Here is a 14,645-nt window from a genome sequence, read left to right on the forward strand (position 1 = left end):
AAATACCATCCTAAGTCTTGAACTTGGATTTAAATTGCAGTAGGGGGTAATTTTTGTTGTTGTTGTTAACACTGCTTATTCAGGGTTAAAAAAAAAAATACATTCAAAATATTTATGACCCATCAGATTTAGGCTTTTTATGTTTTTATGTTGATTTTTCTGCGTCAGTGCAGCAGAATTGTTTGAGGGTTAGGAATGATCTCAAGTTTTATGCTGAACAAAATAACCGAACACCTTGCAATCCACGCAAGAAACTGCACCAGTTGTCAAATAATTCAATCAACTCTAATTCAGTGTTTGATTGCAAGAGGCTTCCTTGTTATTCTGACTAAAAAGAGATAAATAAATACACTTGTGTCTGTATACTAATAAGCATGCATATTGGGACCATGTTTGAAAAAAAAACTGTTTTTACGCGTTCATATGTTTTACGTGGATTTTATTTTTCTGCAATCGATAAATCATATTGTGTCACCTGCAGATTGTATAATTGACAATTGATATGCGAGAACAAAATGAATGCAGGATATCACATTAACCTCACCGTTGCGTTCAAAGTGCAGGATTCGATGAATGCATGCTTTCATTTTCTTCCCTATTTGATCACAGTTATCAGTTGTAAACGTTTGATCCCGAGTTTTATTTCGACTGTTTATGTGAAGATAAATACTGTATTTAAAATGTGTACTGTACGGTGCCATATTGTATCGTTTACGATAAAATCAGTATCGTTTTTAGTATGACGAAACGGTTCTAATCGTGATAATGACAATATTGCGTCTTGTTGACGTATCGACTCAAAACTGCAGTCAATACAGCAACAGCGAGCATGGTGTAGTTCCTGTTGGTAAACTCAAAAAATAACAACAGAGATCATATTTGTTTAGTTTTTACTGAATATGTTGAGTCAAACTGTTATGTTTAAACTATGCATGTAAACAATAACACTTGTTGTGTTGCAGTTGGATACCATTGAAATGAATTACAGGTTATATTGTTGTCGCAGAAATACCCTGGAACGTTGTGATATTGTTTTTTATCAACCCTCCCCCAGTGTCCTGAAAATAATACGGTATACCAGGACAGGAAAACAACCGAATTGATTTTTTTTTTTTAAATTTTTTTACTGAGATTCTCTCAGTGCAGAGCTTTCTTCCCGACCATCATGCTTCCGGACACGTACACTTATGCTGTAACCCTGAAGTGTTTAGTTTTCGCCCTCGTCCATGAATAGGTTGTTTATCTGAAGCGCACAATGAATGCCCCCTTCACCCATGTCATATTTTTCTCTAGTCACTTTAATCTGCAGTAAACTGCCCCACTACTTTATATCTTTATCTCAAAGATAAGAACACAGGAAAATTACTCTTCTCTCCCGTCTGCTGTCTTACCCCCGTTTCTTTCCCATTCTTTATCTCTTGCGCGCACACACACATGCACACTGTATGCAGCTGCACAATCAATGTTAACCATCTGATGAGGTGGATGCTGTAGTGTATCTGCCGATGGCACAAGAAAGGCGGCTGCTCTGCTGGGTCCGTAACATGAGGGATCCAGTTACAATATCCGAGGAAGTTTATGAGCGTTCCCATGAAAAGATCAGGGCTGTTTTAAACCTTATCAACCCCAACAAATTTGTCAGACAGTCACGGCATATTGGAGCACTGACAAAGGCTGCCTTTGTGGTCAGAGTTGGTTTTCTCCTCATCTGTTGAGAAGATCTGCATGTTTTTCAAAGCATCATTGCCCACCTTGAAGAGCACGACGACGGGTCCGCGATCACACTCACAATCAGACAAGTAAAAAAAAAAAAATACAAAAAGATAAAGATTAATGCTTCAGCGTCGAGACTAAACTTTGTATTTTAGAGTACTTTTTGAAATGTATGGTTGCTTTATCCCCCATATGCAAGAAAGTCCACCATTGAAATGTAGAAGAAGAGATAAGGCACTAATGTTCAAAGCCCCTCCTTACTGCTTTTCATCATTTGGTCACCAAATCCAGTTAATCCAGGTGGCCCACAGACACTCCCCGAACCTGAAGAGCACAAGAGAAGGAAACAGGCGAGAGGATGTTCTTTTTGAAGTCTCCCGGGTTTGTGAGTCAATGTACCGTGTCTCTTTCAGTCTGTGGAAGTACAGGTATTACAATGGCAATAGTAATAGTTCTCCTTCAGCTTCACCCTTCAACAAGCTCCTTTATCTGATGAGCCGGTTTTAATGCACCCTGAGACACCGAGAGACACCAGGAGATACAGCCGGGTATTCAATGCCGTCAAAACAGATGCTATCTGCCCTCTTCATGTCTAATTACCTGTTTACTCGAAGGGCCTAGTGAAGAGTGAATAGCACAGCCACCATTGTTCAGAAGAAATCGCTTTAGTTTAAGGAAATGCATGTTTTGCACTACAATACATACACTACCATTTATTACACCAAGCACTTTTTTTTTTTTTTTTTCCCCCCCCTTTCTTTTGTAAAGTTAAGAGATTTTAACATGAGGGGCAGATCTATGTTAAAATACCTGTTTTTGCAGCCTCGCCAGCTTTGGGTAATCTGTTGACACTTGTTGCCCCGGTCCCTGTGAGGGCAGCTACTTCACAACCTCAGACAGATTAGTGGAATGAAAGCTCTGTAATCTCCCTCTATCAATTCCATCAGTCCTCTGCTCACACTTTGGTTATGTTAGTATAAACATGCCCTTCGTAAAAATGTAAAGCACTAAATCCTGCGTTCCATCTTATCAGCACTGTTGGCCACTGTACTCAGTCAGCCCGGCATACCAGCCTGCATTCGGCTGCTATACCCATCGCTGGTTTTCAGCTTCTGTATAAATGGATCAAAGGTACTCTGGGTAAATACAATAGTAGGAATCCACATAATCATAGTTTACACTTGATTTTTGATTCATTTCCATCCATAAATGACACGAGAAGAGAACTTTTTCAATTGTGTAACTGATGGAAATCTCTAAAGGACATATTTTATGCCCTTATGTCTGCTTATAGAGGCACACATGGCTGTTCTTAGTGATTTTGAGATCCTCTTCAAATCCTAACTGGAGTGAAATGTCTTCTTGAAACTGGCTCACATTAAAATGCTTCAGGCGGAAATGAGTGTTTAAAAAAAAAGAAGCTTTTTCTCCCTTTTTGAATTTGTTTAGGTCATCGACCAGTATCGCCACTGAAACAGTGAAGTCAAAGAGTAGGGCATTTTCTCGAGGCACATATGACAGGAAAAGCACGTGGTGGAGTGACATGACGAATGCAATAACAATCCACCCAAGCAAGGATGAGGTCCCGCTGCAGGCATTCAAGGAAGACGTGCTCAGGGCAATGATTAAAGCACTAGATTTGAGGTGTGTCTTGTGTCGTCAGCAAATGGACACTGTGCTGCGAGTTGTTCCACCCTCTCGCCGTAAGAGGGAATATACTCTTAAGTGAGCGCTTATATTTGGTGCAATATGGTAGTCCTGAAAGAGGCTGCACAGAGATGTCTAACATACCTAGCCAACAATGGAATTCATAATTCAAGCCAAGTCTTTATTGAAGAGTGCAATGTATTTATATATGGTAACATTAAAATGTTATTATTTGCATGTACTCCTAACAGGAGAATAAGCCACTATAAACCTATATATAGGCTTGTCATGCAAAAAAACCCCAAAAAAACCACCAACCAAAAATATGGTGAAACCGTCAGAATCAGAACTGTGATACACATTTTTCATCAGACCACTCAGTGCTGTTGTACAACAATGAGCTCCACATTGCTCACATAACTTGATTGTTTTAAAGAATGGCAAGTTGCAGTGCTTTTAAAAATGTACCGCAAAACCTCTTGGCGTTTTTCATTTGGACAACAAACCTGCTTGGGAAAAAAGGTTTATATGTTTTATGGATATGTACATTATTTAATAACTTGTGTGCCTATGTGTGTGCAAAAGGGCTATAATAAGATTAAAGATTAGACTTTAATGCGTTATTTTATGTCATGCCGACTGTCCTGAAGCACAGAACCTAAAGGACAAAGAAATATGTGAACTGTGCTGATATGTGTCACCTTCTCGTACCCTCAGAATGTCCCACAGCAGATATCATCACAACAAACAGGTTCTGTTACTATACTATATATATCTACAGTACCAAACTATCAGCATCACATTCATGACGTGTGGCACATGACGGCTTCACTGCTTCATGCCGCGGTGGCACAAAAAAAAAACGGGCAACCTCACATTGAACTTGATGTTCGACACAACACAGTTTGTGTTTGATCTAAACAAAGATTTTCTTTAACCAGCCTTAAAACTCATATTTAATGTTAAAATGTCTGCCAATCTGGAAATGATAATGTTAAAATAGTTGTTCACCTTCTGTACACTTCTTTATACTGCATTTTTCTTTTTGGGGTTATTTTTTTTTTACTGTTGTGTCCTATTATATACTTTCACTGACTTTTCACTGCTTCAGTCATCCAGTTTCCCCTCTTGGATCAGCTAATGTAATTCCATACATTTTTCCCTTTTTATATCCATTGTCAATTTTTGATTTAAGCACAAGTATTAGCTCATGTTTGGAGTTTTCATTTTAAACAAAATTTCCAACAGTCTCACTTGAGAAATTGCAGTTTCCTTATGATGTCATCTTAAGAAATTTGAGAAGAGTTTATCTCCATGTAATCAGGTCAGTGGCTCTTTTAAAAGAATCAAGTCTCATTCTTCAGCCCTCATTGGCAACATCATCCCTATCTCAGTACCGTCTTATCACCTTCATGCTGGCAGTTTACATATTTTTAGTATAAAACAGTCACATTGTCAGTGTAAACACAGTTTATTCCATACTGTTAATTATATCCTAGTGATTAGATATCATCACTTAACAAGTCAAGAGGTTCTCTGCTTTCTTTACATTTTGCTGTAATATATTTTTCATAATAAACTCTGCCCCATAAGCAAAATGTTGTCATTTTTTTAAAGAAAAAATTAAATAATATATATATATATATATATATATGGCATTCATGCATTGTGATAATTTTTCTTAAAAAAAATGACAACATTTTGCTGCTATATATATATATATATATATATATATATATATATATATATATATTAACCATAAAACATTTCAGATATTCCCAAAAGCTGCAAAGGATTTATTTTCTGTGTATTTTAACACAAAGCTTTAAAGAAAAGTACAATGTGTCAGTAGTAGTTTATTATTGAAATAATTAACAATGCCACAACAATTCAGTGATGAAATGGTTTGCTGCGCAAACCTATGTCATGTCCTTACAGCAACATTTGTATGAATTTTGTACAAACCATTTTCAAAAGCGGTCTGCTGAAGTGAACACATGAGCATACACTGCACTCACAATCTGTCAAATAACACAGAATCAAGTTTGATAGGGAACATGGAGCCTAAATACTAAACAGTAGCTTACATTGGGTAACTCATTTTCACTATAACATTGGGCCCCAGGGGCAACCGTAGTCCCACAGGTAGGGTCTGTATTGGTAGGCTTTGCAGAAGGAAGTAATAAGTGTCGATTTGACCAGGTCCTCTCTCAGGCCCAGACCCTCTGCTTTGTACACGTCCTTACAGAACTCTGACGTCTGCTGCTTTCGTTTCGTTTTGTACCTCCTGTTCTGAAACCAGATTTTCACTTGGGTCTCGGTCAGTCTTAAGGTGCTGGCCAGGTGTGCTCTCTCTGGGGCCGACAGGTATTTCTGGTGATTAAATTTCTTCTCTAGTTCGAGCACTTGGAGGTGTGTAAATGCAGCTCTGGAGCGCCTTTGTTTCCTTGTGGAGGAAAAACGTGACTCTGAGGAGCTGGGACAGGATGTGTCCAGAGACTCTGTGAAGTACAGGACAGATGTGATCAGGTCATTAAACAGGTACACTGCTTTCTGATAGTCACTGCGTTGTGGCCTGCAGAGTGATGTAGTCTGGTAGTTTTTATATTGCATTGCTACAACTTCTCACAATACAGACCTGTACTTTATCTCACAAAAATGCATTCTATCTTTTAAAACTTTATTCTGCAAAGCAAGTCTGTGAATTTATTGAATTTGTCCGTTCGTGTCATTTTTGCAATTGAAAGCCTCCAGAAACTCACCCGTTTGAACTCCACATGCAGTCTCCTGAGGGATGAGTTGCGCTGACAACTTTTCAGATTCTTCTTCCCACTGTGAACGTCTTTGCATCATCGGCGAGCAGCATTTGACATTCAATCTCGTGCCCACCTTGACGGAGAGGATGTCCTCAATGAGGAAAGAAGTCAGAGGTTTGGCTGTGTCGGACATTTCCATCCAGTAATCCACAGCCCGGAGGCCTCTCGGTGCCAGAGAGCTACAGTGAGGGCCGTGGTTGAAGAGTGTGTCTGTTCACGCACTCGCACGGCCTGAATTTATAGGAGAGAAGGGGCGGGCTCATCCGACTGCACTGACAAGTGGAGGAGGCGGGCCGACTGTTACTCTACTTCTACTTTCAGTAACTTTCATTTGTTTGCCTTTTCAGATTAACTTCTTGGGATGTTTCTAAAAATCAAACTACAATGTTATCCAAAAAAAAAAAAAGTAGCTTTATACTTTTTCATGTTATAAATACATCAGTTTAAATCGGGTTATGCATATATCATGCCAAGTAAAAGAAACACATTTGTTGTAAAAATGTCTTCAAACAAGTACCTTTTTCATATGATTATAGCCCAATTTTCAACTGTTTTTATACAATACTGCTCTGTGCACACATTTGCTAGTACATAAAGTAAACCTCCTTAAACCTAATACAGCCTAATACAAGAATAAATCTGCAGGTAATCCCACCTTCATAAAGACTATAATGTTCTTGGTTCTGTTTAAACCATATCAGAGGAATGTTATTGATTCAAATTTATGGTCATATCGGCAGCTGTTATTGGTGCTATTATGTTATACCTATAAAACATGAAATACACATTTCAATGCATTATATAGAGTGGTATCCATGTAGTTTATCCTATTAATTAAATATTAAGTTCTCTGTACAAGAAAATATTTTGTGTGTATGTAGACTATATATTTTCTAAACTGTATAATCCCATTTTTGTACCCCGATGGTCTTGTCCTAAAATATCTAGACATAAAGACTTTATGACACCCAAGTGAGGGAATATATTAGTAGGAGATAGGCAAACATTGCATGTTCGTATAGTTAATCCTTGTAGTTTGACAGCAGAGTTGAAGAGTTTTGTTTTTTTGCGTGGAGACAAAACTTCCTGCTCAAGACACCCTACAAGTCCAGACAGAAATATTCTTAGAGTTTCTGGTATCATAGTAGTTAAATGGATTTACGTCTTAATCTTCATGCCCCCATCAGCTCTGCGTAATAACCCAGTTGTCTGCGGCTTCAGGGAGACAACTCTGTCTGCGGCAGGAGGGAGTTGGGTCAGGGTGGGTGGTCATACCTCCCGGAGCACTAATGAGTTCGACACATTTAGGCCGGCTCCTGAATGGATACACTCATTGTTCGGCTGGCTTGTTTATTTGTTGTTCTCTGTGGTTCAGGCTGACCTTTCTCCAGCGGCCGAGGTGTTTACTAGCGTTCTGTGTGTTGCTCTGGGATTTCATGCTTCATTTGGAAATGCGCGAATGCAGGTATGATAAACACAACCCTCTCCGTGCCCTCTGGTCCCGCTGACTCCTCCAACTTCCCCACACCAACCACACACCAGTGCCACTATGATGAGAGCTTGTATTACCACTGCTTTAATGTGATGAAAGTGCAAAAATTCAACTTCCTGTTCTCAAATTTGATGACGGGAAGGTTTGTGTACTTTAGTTTACAATTTCAATATACAGTGTATATATAAATTGACTTGAGTTTAGCATGTTCTGTCCTGTGTTGGGTATCATCAGTTATAAAAGCCATCTGTGTTAAATCCACTGATGTCACTCTTTAGCATTACCCACTGTCTTGTCAACACAGTATTAAGATCATCAGTATGATATGTTTTACCTTGGAGTCTTGGTCTGCGACTGTCTGTCTGCTGAAGTAGGTTGAACTGTAAGCACAGAAAGCCTTTATCCTTCGTCTAGACACAGTTTTTCTTCCTCTTTTAAGATCCCTTATGTTTATTTTTGGATCATACACCAATGAATATGGAATAAAATGTAAAAGTGGCTTTCAGTTGGAAGACAAATTCAATTTGAAAAACTTTAATTTCACCAAATATGCATACATTTGTTTGAAGTGTAGGTCATTTAGATGTCATTTAAAACGAACATGTAGCACATTACTTGTTGTTCTCTGTTCATTTGGCCGAATGGGAAACCACATGTACTCAGTCTGACGACAAGAGCCTAAACAAAGTCAGCAGTGAGAGTGAGCTCCTGCTGGGTCGGGCTATCGTACATTTGAAATAGCTCTTTTAAGATTGCACCAATGCTGTCATCCTCTGCCTTTATTCTGTGACAATCTGCTTGATTGCTCTTAGTTGAAAATAATAACATTTCCTCTTTATTTAGGCATTCGTTGCACATGTATTGAGTCGCGTAGCTGTGCGTCAGACGTGACATAGTAAAACCTCTGACCTTTTAGCCTGGGAAGGCATTCGTCTTCCTTAGTAAAAACTAGGTGGTGACAGTGTTTTCTCTGAGCCACCAAAAGTTGTTATGCCATCAATCCTCTGCTATGTTCCTTCTATTTCATTGTCTGAGCTGACGAGTAGTGAGTCTTTGTTGAAACAGTAGATTTGTCAGTCTTCTGTCCTGTTATCTGGTCTGCATCAGAGTTGTTTTACACTGTATCCTGCACCTGGTTATTGCACAAATACACCAGCCTGTGTTCATTGTATGATGTAACAAAGATGTCATCACATTGACTAAGCCGATTGCGTTCGAGTTTGAGACCACTTGTGTAGAATTCATGAAGTCAGTTGAAGTTAGTTATCTGCTTTTTTGGATTATATTCAGTGATTGTGAACAAAGATTTTTTTTTTTAATTCTCACTCCTGGGAAGAGCTGTACAAATTAAACTTTATTAACTCTTGCTTTAGAGACTTGGTGTGGGTAGGGGGGGGGGGGGGGGGGTTTCAAATATAACAGCATATAGCCTGTATGTGTGAATTTTTGCTGTGTGAAAGGAATGGTAGAGTCTTCCACTAGAGGGAGCTTTAAAGCCACACATCAATTCTTCTCAGAGTAACAGCAGCCCAAGGAGCTGTTTACCAAAAGATTAGCCTTGAAAGAATCTGATTATGCTCCAGCGACTGTTTTGTTTCATTTTCATTTAGCTCACAAAATCAATCATCTCTTCGGCTGATTTAGTCTTTACAGCCGAGTGGATGGTTAGACAGAGGAACTCCTGAATTTGTGAATCATCTCGGCTGTAATCATAAACACCAGATTATCAGACTGGCATTCAAACAGCCGGAGACATATCTGTCTTTGTAAAGCTAGGATAACTGCAGCATGACATAAAACCTTTTTGAGTCAGCCATGTCTTGCCTTGATGGCCAGACTCACGTCATCCTCTATTTATACTGATCCTCATCATAACAGTGTAATCGAGCACCTTTATTTGTGAAAGTTTTCTTTTATTCTCTCTCCCCCCCTAAACATAACAAAACAAACTTTTCACATAAATGTTATTTTTTATTTTTTGTTATAAATAATACCGGACCATCTCCACTGATTATTGTTTACACAACAATTAAATCTAACACTAAATTTGGATTTGCCTTCTGATGAATCAGTTGAGACAACACGGTGATGCAGTTTTAAAGCTTTTATATTCACACGAAAGTATCTAAAACAGGAAGAAGTGGAAGGAGGGAAACCCCGAAGAAAAATATGTTTCAGTTTGTTGAGATCACCTAAATTCACCGGTGATTATATTTAGAAAGTGATTGACTCTAAGTAACTCTAGTATTAATAACATGTTGTCCAATTTAATCACACACACGCACACACGCACGCACACACACACACACACACACACGCACACACACTATCTGATCTCCTGGTCTCCTCTCTGTCTACAGCTTTGTCCTTATCTGTGCTGGGAGGCTCCTTCACCTCCTCTCTCCTTCCAGAGTTGTTTCTTCTCCGGCCCTTTGACTGAATTTTACATGTGCATTTTTTTCCCCCTCAATTCTTTCATCGATCGATAAACTAAAATGAATTTCAACTACGCAGGTAAATGGTCACTATACTCGCTCAGTAGCTCTTTTTGAAGCTCAATTTACTGTAAACTTGTAATGTGATAGTTCAAATTTGACATTTATTGGAGATGTAGAGCTGCAATTTCCAGAGCTTGAAATCAAACAAAGCTGAGAAATATTTTTGCAGTCAGTGGAAGTTGGGTGCCGTCTGTGGCTCATCGCTAAGTGACATTTCAGACTGGAACTGTGCCCCGTTTGATTGAAAGTTTTGAAAAAGTTAAAGAGCCACTCTGTCTGTGGGTTTGTTTACTAAGCAAAGCTTCAGGACAGGACAAGCTCTCCAGCCTTATCAGTGGATTTGTGAATGGGACAATAATGAGTTCAGTTTGATAGAGCAGCCTGTCAGGTCAGATGTCACTCCATCCATTAGGTTTTTGATGGCTCTCTTTGATAAACGGCAGAGGACAGCTCCATAAGGATGTCTAATCAGGTATTTTGTCTTTAATTTAATCCTAGGTGGAACATTGCACACTTTGTTCAATACGTTTTGTCAGATTTAATAGTTTTTATTAAGAGTTTTACAAGTCTTTTTAATTTGTAAAATAGGACAATTGGTATCAGTTTAAAAATGTGATTATTTAATGACAGACTTTTGAAAAACTTTTTTTTTTAAATACTATAACTGTCACAAAAAGAAAGTACTCAAAAGATTAATTTAATTTGGAAAGCAAATTAGTTGCACTTTACTTTTTTGGAGATCAGTTTACATTGAATTTCTGTAATTCAGAGTTTGTAGAAATAATCTAAACTGAATTATGTGGGTAAGCAAAGAAAAACAACATCATAAAAAGAATAATAGTGAGTTCATTCCTCTGGACAGCGTGGATCAGCTGAGGATTTTTTTTTTTTTTTTTTTTTTATCAATTTTTTTTATTTGCCTCTGTCATCCAGAGAAAACTAGAAACAAATACAATTCCTTTACAAAATATACAGTAAACATTTGAACTAGGCTATTTGGTAGCTTTCTGCCGTGCAGACAATTCGTCTTCCTTAAATCACCAGCCTCTTAAAGAAGCCTGAAACTGTCCGTGGTCGAAGGGCCCCTCAGTGTGTCCAGTTAAATCAACCAGCTGGTTATTGGACATCTGTGCGCCAGTCACACTGGCTGGAGGTGACAAACTGTGATAACTGCAACCGTACACGCTGCTGTTTCCATATCCAAATACGGGATTATAATGTCCCAGTGTCACATTATAAGGTGCTGCGCTACACAGCTTCCCGTCCCGCACCAGCACCGGCACCGCTACCCTCCTCGGTGCAGGTGGATAACCCGCCAGCTCCAGAGACTTGTCCTGCCTTTGACGCTTACATTTGTACCTCCTGTTCTGAAACCAGATTTTGACCTGGGTGGAGGTGAGTTTGAGCACGGCGGCCAGGTGCTCTCTCTCCGGGGCGGACAGGTAGCGCTGCTGCCTGAAGCGTCTCTCCAGCTCGGACACCTGGGACTGGGAGAAGAGGACCCGTGGCTTCCGTCGCACCCTGCTTCTGCTTTTTGCGTCTTTGCTACAGTCAGATGAATTCTCGAGACCGCTCGTGTCTGCACATCAGAAAACAGTGAAATATAACCAAACTTTCTGAAACGTTGACAAACAAGTTACTATATCTGACTGTGTTTTATTTTTAGAAAATTAAATTGTCAGCAATGGCACCCCTCCCCCCTATTTTTTAACCCTATTATCAAGAAACCACACATTTCTAATTGTTCTTAATATCTACTCCTGCCACCTGCTTGAAAAAAAAAAAATGAAATCAAATTCTGAAAAAATATAGAAGCACAGAAAAAAACTTGTCCCAGAATTAATTAATCAGATTAGTTTAAGATTTTAAAAAGGACAGAGTTTAAAATTCAACAAAATCTTCAGCTAAGTTTACCATATTTCACCAGACTTCTATTTTGATCTGAATGCGTGGATTCGATTGGTAGGAAAAAGAGGGCCAAACAAGATCCAGTTCTTTTTTTTTTAAAATAGGCTGCAGACATATTGTCTGTTATATACTGTTATTCTTTTTATTTTAGGTGCTTACTTTTAGATATTACGGTAGAAAAATATTGTAAATTCACCACCTTCCCCATAATTCATCGTCTATTAAAGTTAAGTCCTTGTCAATGGTAATTTTTTTTTTTTTTTTTTTTCAAATTGAGAGATCAAACTGAAAATGTGGAAGGTCGCAGGCATTGTTCCATAATGCGCCCACGTTCTGTCGAGCGGCCTAAACCCACATAAACAACCATCCGTGTATATATATATAAAAAAGAAGCTAATCTGACTATGATCCACGTCATGTATCATCTCACCCTCATTTCTCTCCTCTTCTGCCGCCGAGCTTTGAGTATGGAGCTTCCTCTGCATTCCAGAGGCGCACGGCTCTGGCTGGCAGTCATAAAAGTCGCTGCTTCGGGACGCAGCGTACACGTGCTGATGATGCATCGGAACAACTTGGTCAGTCATCAAAAAATCACTTTCATAGTCGTGGTGTTGCTCCAGCCTCAAAATATCCTTAACAGAAAAAGGCGTCGAGGTCGTTGAACTGGGATGCATCCCCACCGTTTGACTTGTCTCCGTGTTTCTGGTCCTTATACAGACTGCACTCTCGAGCCTGCTGCTGAGGCTGCCGGACGGATCTCTGAACTGACTGATTGAGTGAGGGCCTCAGAAGATTTAAATCATTCAAGGGTCCAGCTAATGAGGAAAGTAGAGATATATCTGCCCCTCTCTGAAACGCTGACCAACACCCAGGCAGACTTTGCGCGCCACAGTTGTGCAGCTCCTTCTCTTCTCACCTTACAGGAACACCTCTCATCATGTCCGCCCTTCTGTCGGCGCGACAAGCTGTAATTAAGAAGGTTAATTAAGAAATAAGACTATAGGTGACTGCCTGAGTGATCTTTAATTGCAGTAGGGGCTACCACAGAACTTATTGGCGATGTTGCCACAAACCTTTGGACGAGTTTCTACTTTGTACTGGATTGTTTTATTTGTGGTATTATTCGGGACAGACAGGTGTTTTTTTTTGTGGTTTTTTTTTTAACATATCATATAACCAAGCTGCTGTAATGGGGAAAAACGCTCCATAGATACCCAGAAGAAAAATCAAATAAAGTAAACCGTGTGGCCGAAAGTTTGTTGGGTAGCTTGAAACAAGTCAAGCTACTCTAGACTAACTAACCTGTTAAAAAAAAAGAAAAAAAAAAAAAAGGGGGTCGTTTATTCAGTGTCAAACCACGCTTCTGGTGAACCAAACCACTTAATCAGCGCGCAGGTCGTCGTGGGGGTTGAGTGATCTCGGGTGATGTTGAACAGCTTTGCCATCAACATTGTTTTCCAGCCATGTTATTAGCGTACTCAGGCCACAACAAACAGTAACATTACACCTGATGTTGTGGAAGTGGAGAGGCAGCGGCGCCAGGCTGCAATGCTTGAGTGAGGCCGAGACGCGCCTCCACACACAGACAGGAACATGGACAGACACGGCCTGTCCCTCTGCAGGAGATGTATGGAGGGCACTTACGGGTCTGGGCAGGTTTTTTTTTTTTTTAAACAGTTAATGAATTTGTTTAAAGGGTCCTTTATTATTATTATTATTAGACAATTGCAGTCATTATAAAAACAACAACAAAGGAAACACTTTATTCCATGCTGCAGGTTTGTTTAATGTGCTGCCATGCAGAACTCATTATTTTTTGTATGGTGTATTTCCAGTATGTGTATCATGACTCCCGTTTCTCATCATTTAGAAATGATAATGAGTATATATGAATATCAGTCAATGAATGTTAACTGACAGTAATATATATGTGCGCCAACCTCAAAACTACTCTTACATCTTCTACAGTAAAGAAGTAATAAACCAATGAAAGTTTCAGAAAAAATTGTGAGATTATCCTGGACTGTTGGATATGTTCTCATTAAATTTGGGTAGCGCTATGACTGTAGTTTGCTTCGGTGAGAGAAATCTGAAAAAAAAACTGCATGGATAGTAACAGTGATAATCTGTCAGAAATAACAAAACTCTTAAGTATCTTCACAGTCCTGAGAAATAGCAGGTTAAAATAGATGTGTGAATGAACCCCGAGGAGGAGTTGCTTTGTTGTTAGCTTCGATTTAAATGGTGAGACAAGTTTAAAACTGTTGTTTCACACAAATCAGCCACGCTGCTGTGTTCCCAGAACTCATTTTGACTGCACAAGTAAAACTTTACTGCTGTATTCTGGAGACAATAGCTCAATGCCACTCTAGGTCATTGAGATTGAACTTGAATGTGATCTATAATGCAGGTTATAGAGAAAATCTTTAAGCGTTATGATTTTTTTTTTTTTTTTTTTTTTTTAGCAATTCTTTTGGTTTGCGTTCTCTGTTTGGGATCTTGGAGCTTGTGTATTGACGAGGCTGGTCACCCTGGTGAGCAGCTGCTAAACTGCATGCTGTGGTTTATGGC

The 14,645-nt window shown here is 39.2% G+C and overlaps 2 protein-coding genes across 2 annotated transcripts; both read right to left on the reverse strand.

The window, feature by feature from the left end:
- Positions 1 to 5,203: 5,203 nt before the first annotated feature.
- On the reverse strand, positions 5,204 to 6,440 carry nkx3-1 (NK3 homeobox 1). Its single transcript, XM_069138501.1, has 2 exons — positions 6,123 to 6,440; positions 5,204 to 5,861 (listed from the first exon to the last, which is right to left on the reverse strand). The coding sequence occupies exons 1-2, from the start codon at positions 6,313 to 6,315 to the stop codon at positions 5,467 to 5,469; spliced, it is 588 nt and encodes a 195-aa protein (XP_068994602.1). The 5' UTR covers positions 6,316 to 6,440; the 3' UTR covers positions 5,204 to 5,466.
- Positions 6,441 to 11,203: 4,763 nt separating this feature from the next.
- nkx2.7 (NK2 transcription factor related 7) lies at positions 11,204 to 12,748 on the reverse strand. The gene is made up of 2 exons (XM_069138741.1): positions 12,500 to 12,748; positions 11,204 to 11,743 (listed from the first exon to the last, which is right to left on the reverse strand). Exons 1-2 carry the CDS (start codon positions 12,746 to 12,748, stop codon positions 11,204 to 11,206), a joined length of 789 nt encoding a protein of 262 aa, XP_068994842.1.
- Between the last annotated feature and the right edge of the window lie 1,897 nt (positions 12,749 to 14,645).

This window comes from Embiotoca jacksoni, unplaced genomic scaffold, assembly GCF_022577435.1.
Source record: "Embiotoca jacksoni isolate LCO1_2020_lvr unplaced genomic scaffold, fEmbJac1.0.p SCAF_8, whole genome shotgun sequence".
Classification (NCBI taxonomy): Eukaryota; Metazoa; Chordata; class Actinopteri; family Embiotocidae; genus Embiotoca; species Embiotoca jacksoni.